Genomic DNA, 8,928 nt, shown 5'->3' on the forward strand with positions numbered 1-8,928 from the left:
TTCTTGTTCTTTCTTTCTTTTGATCTTCTCTCCTGCGGAGCTCGTTGCAGAAGTAAAAGAAGCAAAGGAGAGATAAATCTATTTAAAGTCAGTCTCTCTTCTTTAGCATGCAGTTAGGTGTTCTCTTCTCTTTGTGTGTCTCTCTCTTCTCTTTTCTTCCTTCTTTGCTCCTTTCAAGAAGAAAGACATTTCTCCTCCTATCCCTAATTCTCTTACGGTGCAATCACTGAGACAGAAGCCCTAGACTTATGTGCGTATATATATATATATATGTATATGTGTATATGTATGTGTATATATATATATTTATATATATGTGTGAATGAGTGGATGTGTGTGTAGGTATTCTTCATTTGCTCTTTCTAGTCGGGAAGCGAAGCGAAAAGAAAGAAAGAATGCGAAAGAAAGAAAGAAAGATATGTGTCTCTTTCTTTCTTTCTGTTTCATTCTCATCACAATTCTCACCCTATGGCTGTTTTCCTTTGCGGGGTAAATGCGACTCCTCTCTTCTTTCTTTCTTTCGATCTCCTATCTCTCCGTCCTTTTGTCTTCAACTTCTTCTTTTCCTTTTTCTTCTCTTGTAGTTTTCTTTCTTGTCCTCTTTATTCTCAATGCATCGCTTCTCATTCCCTCAGTTAACATACCAACTTGTCTATCTTTAATCTATCTCTCTTTAACCTATCTCTCTTGATCTATCTCTCTTTAATCGATCTCTCTTTATCTATCTATCTATTTATCTATCTCTCTCTTCTTTCTGATTCGTATTCACCACATACCACCGGCACGAGGAGGGACAGATCGATCACCCGGAAAGATAAGAAAGAAGAAGAAAAGCGTCTCATAAGAGTCGACATAAAGGAGAATCCTTACCACCATCATAATTCTAGTCACTACGGACAGCACTACTACGACTATGAGTACTTCTATTAGTAGTAGCAGCAGCAGTATTAGTAGTAGTAGTAGTAGCGGTACAGAAATCCTACTACTTCTACGATTGCTTGTGAAGTTACTCAATGAATGAGAGAGAGAGGTAGGGAGACGTACCCTAAACACTCTTCTCTCATCTTCACTCTATAGCTTTATGTAGTCAAAGAAGCAGTCCTTGTACGCCTTATACACTCCTATCTATCTGTCTTCAATCTATCTGTCTATCTCGCCCCGTCTATATTTTTCTTCTTCTCCTTTCGAGTGCATGCATGTTCGCTTCTCTTCGATAGATAGATCGATCTTTACGTACATAGATAGAACTAGATAGATAGTATTTAGATATATAGACCGGTCTTCAGATAGGCTTGCTTTTCTGGTCTTCTTTCCTTCTGAGAAAGGACATAGAGAGAGAGAGGAATCTTTTATGTCTTTGCATGCGCTTATTGAACTTGAATGCTCTTTCTTAGCTAAGAAGAAGAAAAGAATAAAGAATAAGAAGATACTAGTAGTAGTAGTTGTTGTCTTGGGTTTCTTCAAGCTCATTTTAATTCTCTCTCTCTCTCTCAAGTCTCTCTTTCACCTACGCCGATTTAGACTACCGATGGTGCCAAGACTCTATCCCAAGCATATACAGACAGATTCATATACCTAGATACATCCACACATACATATAGAGATATATAGGTATAGATATAGAGAGAGATCTATAGATACAACAGTAGAATATATATGTATATGATGGAGAGTCTCATGCAGTTGAGAGATAGATAGAGAGATAGGCAAAGATTGCTTTGTTTATGTATTGTCAGGCCTTAAAGGAAAAGGAAGAAGAGGAAGATTCCCTTCTTCTCCTGCTTTTCTTTTAAGCTATCTAGCCTTTAGAAAGAGCCATTCATATACAAGTGTCTTAACGAGGCTCTGCGTAAAAGAGAGATACCTACCTTAAGGAGAGACAGGAGGTGTATGTGTATAACCCAAGCGTAAGGATGATAGAGAGAAGATTCGAGAATGAAAGAAGAGAGGACTCTGTCCCAGCTTGTCTTTCTTTTCTACGCCCCTACACTTCAAGCGAACATATCCACCTAGAACGAGGGCGGTCTCTTGTCTTTCTTCTACGTCTCTCTTCGAGAAGGTAAGTTAACTCACTCCAGGTGGATATACACTCGACAAAAATAGAGTAAAGGCACACGTCGCCGCATGCAAACAACGTACCCACATGGAAAGAAGTTCTCCATGAGAATAAAAGACTTGGGGGGGAGGGATCTCATCTAATCCAAACTCTCTAGCGCACAGAATATAGATATCTTGTTTCGATCAGAGGCGGCCGCCTTATACAGCTCTACCAAGATATGCACATACATGTGTATATATGCTTCTGTATTGGCATACATGTCTAGCTGGATAGGAGGAGGCATGCGTGTAGTAAGAAATCTTATACATAGACAAGGCATGCCTTATATATACACATAGCTACTGAAACTTGTGCACGTAAGAAGAAGAAAGATGAGAAGCTCTTTGTGGCTCTGAATGGAGAAAGAAAGAAAGAGAGAAAGAAAGAGAAGAGGAGGATGAAAAGGAGATCTCCTGAAAGACGAGTCAAGCCATGCGATCGAACAAGAGAAAAGACTTCTGAGGATGAAGGAGGGAAGAACCCTAAAAAGTCTGTACAGAGACTTCCTTTCTCATCTATCCATCTTCCTTGACGCACTAAGAAAACTCCGATGTGTATATCTTGTAATTTAGTTGTCTCTCTATCTTTCGTTCATCTCTACATATTCTCAACTCACACAGGACGTGCCCTACACAACGTGAAGCTACTTACTCACTAGCCCTTTCCGGCTTATATTCGGAGAACCTCTTACTTTCTTCTATTCAGAGAGTTTCTGTCTATCTATCTTTTGATGTATCTAACCATAATCTATCTACCTTTCTCCAATCTCTCTATCTTTAACCAATCTACCATTCTTCAATCTATCTACCTTTCTTTAATTTACTTACCTACATTTACCTATCTATCTTCAATCTATCTTCAGTCTACCTATCTATCTATCTATCTTTAATCTATCTATATCTATCTATCTCTAATCCATCTATCTATCTATCTTCAATCTATCTATCTATCTATATCTATCTATCTCTAATCCATCTATGTATCTATCTTCAATCTATTTATCTATCTATAGTGTGTCTTTTGAAGTGGGAATGAAGATAGGGAAGCGATTTGCAATCTTCTTTCTGAAGAAATTTTTCCCTTTGTATCCTCTGTTACCTCTTCTCTCTCTAAGCACACACACGACCCAGGTGGAGTGTACATACACCGTACTACTACTACTACTCGCCTCTATTTCTTCTTTTCCTCTTCATTCTCCTCCTTCCTAAGCAATGAGTCTTCTTTCTCCAGGTGTATGTACACCACAAATACACACACTTTCTTTCCTGTTTCCTAGCGAGACAAGTCTCGTTTTTCTTCTTCCCCTTACGCTGCTTCTTTTCTTTATCAAAGACTACTTTCTACTCTTTTCTCTCACTTTTTCACATGAAAAGAAGAAGGTCTTTCCTTTTCTCTATGATGTATTGGATCTCTATAGAAATTAGGAGACGAACCGAAGTCTCTCTCCTTACTGTTCTTTCTTCTGACAAGAAAGAAGTTAAAAGAGATCGAGAAGAAGCGTAGAAGAAGGAAGAGAGAGACAAGGAAGATGCCAAAGAAAGAAGTAGGAGGGAGAGAATAGAGAGATAAGAAGAAAGAGAAGAGTGGAGTGACAGAGCGATATGTTTTCCTTTCTTTGCATGCGCTGCTGTCTGCTTACACACACAATTGACAGAGAGAAAAAGTCGCTATGAAGGAAGTTAGAGTGTCTTGTTTCTTTCTTTCTTTCCTTCTTTCTTCTCTTTCTTCACATGCCTCACTTCTTCCTTTGCAGAGAATCTCTCTTATCTTCTTCTCGCGTGTCTCACTGTAGAGTTAACTTTCTCTAAAGAGAGAGAGAGAATTGCTCTGATCAAAAGAAGTATCTCCTCGATCTATCTATCTGTCTCTCTCATTCATTCTTTTCGCCCTGGCTGGCTTGCTACTCGTCTTTCTCTTCTTCTTTCTTCTTCTCTCCTCATCTCTTTCAAGCATATCTCTTCTATTACTTTCTTCTCTTTCTCTTTCTCATGGGAGAATTAACTCCTTTTTAAAGACTCTATACATTCTCTTCTTCTTGTCTTTCTTTTCCTTGCCGTATCGTCTTCCTGTTTGCTCTTCGCTTGTGTGCCATTCCTCGTCCTTCTCTTCTCTTTCATTTCCGTCGGTCCCTTTATGGAGAAAAGTGAAAGAAAGCGAAGAAAGAAGGAAAAGAAAAGAAGAAGATAGATAGATAGACAGATAAAAGATCGATAGATTAAAGATAGATGGATGAACAGCCACTTTCACTTCTTTTCTTTTCTCTAGATCGGTCAGTTAACAAATCGATCGCTTGCGGATTTGATCGTCCCTCTTTCCCATTCTCTCCTCTTTTTCTCGTCTTCTCTTCTTTCCTCCTCTTCTTCCTTCTCTTGGAGCGTCCTTCCCTGTCTTTTCTCTCTTCTCTTCCTTCTTTTCTCCGTCCGGGGGTTCTTCATGAATTTCTTTATCGGGCCCCCCGCAGCTTCTCCTCATTGGTCGATCCCCCCACCTCCTGCAGAGATAGTGTAAAAGAAGAAGAAGAAGCACGAACAAGAAGAGAAGAAGAAGAGGAAGACGTAGTCAAAACATAAATAGATAGAGAGAAATAGAGAGATAGATAGAAAGAGGAAGGCTGTCGTCTCTTTCGTTGATCCTGTAGAGAGGTAGATATCTAAGAAAGAGAGGAAGGAGAAGAAGAAGACGTTTCGGATCGAATGCGCAGCAGTCGTGCTGTATGGACGAAGACTCTCTCCTCTTGGCTCTTTTCATCTCTTCTTTCTCAGAGGCTATTCTCAGAAGATACTTCAAGCTCTCTTCTTTATTTTCTTCTTCTTCTTCGATTCTTCTTTCATTGTTTCTTTCTTATAAAGCCTGTCTGAAAGGTTATGTATGTCTGGCTGTATAGAGGTATAGTTTGTATGAAGGTTCGATGGATGAGGTGTATGTACACCATAGCACGTGGCTGTTTTGAACGAAACAAGTCCATTGAAGCCTTTAAGAGATTCACATCTCTCTATATATCTGTATATTTATAGAAAGGACAAATCACTCTATCTTTCTTTCTGTATCACTCTCTCTTTTTCTCTGTTTCTCGAAGAGATCTCTTTTCTTTCTTTCTTTCTTTCTCACTCTTTCTTTCTTTCTTTCTTTTTCGTCTTAAAGACAAGCAAGAACGAGGAAAGAAGAAAAGAAGGTTTGGGTCTTCATTCTCCCACTTTCTCCCAGGTCCTATCTCTCTCTCTCTCTCTTTCTGTCTCGGTCTCTGTCTCTCTCTCTTTCTGTCTCTTTTCTTCTTCCTTTCTTTCTTCCGAGTTCATTCACTTCCCGTTTTACTCTTTCTCTGGACCTCGTTCTTCCTTCTTTCTTTTCATTGTCTTCTTCTTTTTTCTCTCGCCACCTTTCGCAGTCGTCCTTCTCACTCTTTTCTTCTACTCTCTTTTCTATTTCGGAGTTATCTTCTCGAGGCGTCTTCTCTTCTATTTCTTCTTCTTCTTTTCTTCTCTCTTTTGCTTTGTTCTCTTCAAACTCTCGGGCAGTACGGAGAGGGTGGCTTGTCTGTCTAAACTCTCTCACGGAGAGAAAGAAAGGAAAAGAAGAAGAGGAAGAGGAGATCGCCCATCTCCTACTTCAATTCCAAGCCTTGTCCTCTTCCACCTGTCTTCTTCTTCCACCTTATCTTTCTTCTTTGGTAATTTCTTTCTTTCTTTCTTTTGTCCGTTCAAGATGGACTTCTTTTCTTCTTCTTCATCTTTATCTTCTGATACGTTTCTAGATCGTATCCCTCTACTAGTGCGTCTGTTCACGGCAGGTTCAGGTGTCTGTCTGTGTATAGCAGGAATTGTGAATCTATCTCTCCCTGCCTGCTACACTACGGCCATTGTATCCTTAGGCCTTATCTTCTCAGGCGTCGTAGCCATTCTCTGCGAATTTTCACCCTACGGCTTAAGTGTGCTTATGATCCTCTGCCCTCTCCTAGGAGAATACTTCTTTAGAGGCTTTCTCTATATCATGTAAGAAAGACAAGAGAAAGAAGAAGAAGAAGGCGAGGTGGTAGAGGAGAACATATCTTCTCATGGGCTGTGGAGGACTTCTTCTTCTTCTCTTCGGTCGAAATTCTTCTTCTTTTTCTTCTTTATCTTTTTGGCATTCTGATCTTCATCTGGGGTGTTGCGATAGTCCTGAGAGAAAGAAAGAAAGAAAGAAAGAAGAGAAAGAAAGAGAGGGATCTAGTCAGGCATGTAGGCAGAGATATAGATAGATGAAAGGTAGATAGATCAAAGAGAGAGATAGATACAGGTCAATCCGCGAGAGACAGATAGATCAATAGATAGCTAAGATTCGAGATGGCTAGAGTAGAGCTTAGGATAGTTCGATAGACTGCCTCTAGGTGCTGCAGTCGTAGGAGACGGAGGTGTGAAGTAAAGAGCGAGGGGAGAGAGAGACTTCCATTTTGAAGAGTAAGGTGGAGAGAGTCCGTCCGTCTCTTTCTTTCTTCCCTTCTTTCTTGATCTTCAGCATAGATTCTGTCTCTCGAAACTATTTTCTTGTGTACATACACCTGAGAAACTACGCATGCAGTTTGTTCTTTTTCTTTTACTCCAGTCCTTCTCTTTATCCTATCCATCCACCCTATTCAAATACCTCCCTTGACACTTCCCCACCCCCGCTCTTCTCCCTTTCTTCTTCTCCTCTCTTCTTCTCTTTCTTTTTCTTTTTCGTGTATCTTCCTCTTCATCTTCTCTTTCTTTTCATCTTGCCGTGGTCGTGTCCCTTTCTTTCTTTCTTTCTCTGATCTTTCTCGTTCCTTTTGTGCGTCTCTTTCGTTCCTTTCCTTTCCCAGCGTAGGTTTACTCCCCCTAGGAAAGGAAATGGCGTGGATCGGGCGCTTCTCAGGGTGTTTGATGCTTCTCAGTGGAGTCGCGAACGTGGGCGTCCACTTTATGCTGCCCAACTCTATCTACTATTATACAAGCCCTACCAACTATCCCTCTTCTTCTTCTTATTTTCAGCAGGAGACGGGAGATTCCTCGCCTCATCAAGTCATAGGCAGAGGAACAGGAAGAAGAAGAATTGAGGAGGGAGATGTGGAAGAGAGGAGAGGTGTAGAAGAAGGAGACGAAGGGAGCAACAGAGGGGGGAGAAGAAGATCAGCAGGAGGAGGAGGAGAAGGAGAAAGAGGGAGACCCCCCATGATTCGACACCTCCCGCAGGAATTCCAGTCAATGGACCGAAGAAGAGCAAAAGAAGAAGAAGAAGGACATGCACATTATGCTGTGGAGTAAGATCAAATGAAGGAAAGATAGAGAAAGAAGCAAAGGTTTCTGGAGGAACTTCTTTCTTTCTCGAATAGATATGCTGATACATATGTATGTATAGAGGTGTGTGTATGAATGACTGCATTTCTCTATGGATTCTCTCTCCCCCTCTTCCTCGCTATGTATGGATATCTATACATTGAGAGATATGCCGTGTCAGCCTAGAGACACCTGTTTCTCTCTCTGTAGTCTATATATCTTTCCTCTATCTAGCTGCGTTGATCTATCTGCGTGTGTATATGTATAGACCCCTGGATGCGCTGTGTGAATTCTTTCTATCCTTTGGTAGAGGAAGTATAGACATACAGAGATAGATACAGGTGCCTATAGGCTGACACGGCATATAAATTTATCTATGTATATCCCCTTCTTTGTCAGAAGGTGGTGTGTCTATTGGCAGCGATCCATGAAGACTGCAGGAGACATTTTCATATCTCTCATGACATCTACAGAGAAAGTAGAAAGAGAGAGAAACAAAGATAAGTAGGTACAGAGATAGATACACTAAAGACAGATAGCTAGATAGATAGATAGATTGAAGATAGATGAAAGAGAGATAAAGAGATTAAAGATAGATAAAGAGAAATGAGAGAAAAGAGTGTCGCTTAGTTGAAAGAGAGAAAGAAGTTTGCACAGATCAAAAAATGTAGAATTCCATTTTTCTCCCGCATCTTCATTCGCAAAATTTCTTTTCTTCCTGAAGATCGCTCGGGTGTACATACACCACCGTCGTCGCACCTCAGTGAAGTTCGTAACGCCCCTCCTCCATACATCCACTCCTTCCTAGACATCTTTCCTCGTCAGATTCACGACTTCTTCTTCTCTTATCCCCAACGTTTCTTTTTTCCTTTATATCTATCTCTCTCGGCTTCTTTCTTTCTTTCTTCACCTCTCTCCTTTCTTTCTTTCTTTCTTTCTCACTCTTTCTTTTTGTTCTTTTTCTCAGTGAATGCCCTCCTGTCTTTAGCACGGGCTATCTCGACGATCGCAATACTAACTGCATGCACTAAGCGAACTCGACAGAAAGAAAGAAGAAAGAAAGAAAGGAGAGACCCCCCAGGTTATGCACGAGAGTGTTTCTGTATGATTTCCAAGCTGATATTTCAGGTAGAACAGTCTTCTTCTTCTTCTCCTTCTTCTTCTCCTTCTTCTTCTTCTTCTCTCTTTCTATGATATGTGTATACCTCGTTGTATAAGCGACGCATGCATATATATATGTGACAGATTCGTTTGTATACAGATACATTATATATCTGTATACAAACGAAGATACATATATATATATATATATATATGTATCTATATTCATATGAAAGAATGTGTCTGTATGTCTCATCTATATACGAAAGTATCACCTGTCTGTTTTATCGAAGATTCATGTTAAACCCTCTTCTAGACATGCATGCAAACTAATACACAGCTCATCCATACATGCTCTGCTATACGTACATATATATATATATATATATATGTATATGTATACATATAGATATAGGTATGTATAGATATGTGTGTGTCTGTGGCATATGAGGCCTG

General features: G+C 40.1%; 1 protein-coding gene across 1 annotated transcript; it reads left to right on the forward strand.

Annotated features, from left to right (window-relative positions):
• Positions 1–3,054: 3,054 nt before the first annotated feature.
• On the forward strand, positions 3,055–8,617 carry CSUI_010279 (uncharacterized protein). The gene is made up of 3 exons (XM_068070384.1): positions 3,055–6,087; positions 6,918–7,355; positions 8,339–8,617. The coding sequence occupies exons 1-3, from the start codon at positions 5,801–5,803 to the stop codon at positions 8,400–8,402; spliced, it is 789 nt and encodes a 262-aa protein (XP_067917640.1). The 5' UTR covers positions 3,055–5,800; the 3' UTR covers positions 8,403–8,617.
• Positions 8,618–8,928: the final 311 nt, after the last annotated feature.

This window comes from Cystoisospora suis (genome assembly GCF_002600585.1).
Source record: "Cystoisospora suis strain Wien I chromosome Unknown contig_7060, whole genome shotgun sequence".
NCBI classification, from domain to species: domain Eukaryota; phylum Apicomplexa; class Conoidasida; order Eucoccidiorida; family Sarcocystidae; genus Cystoisospora; species Cystoisospora suis.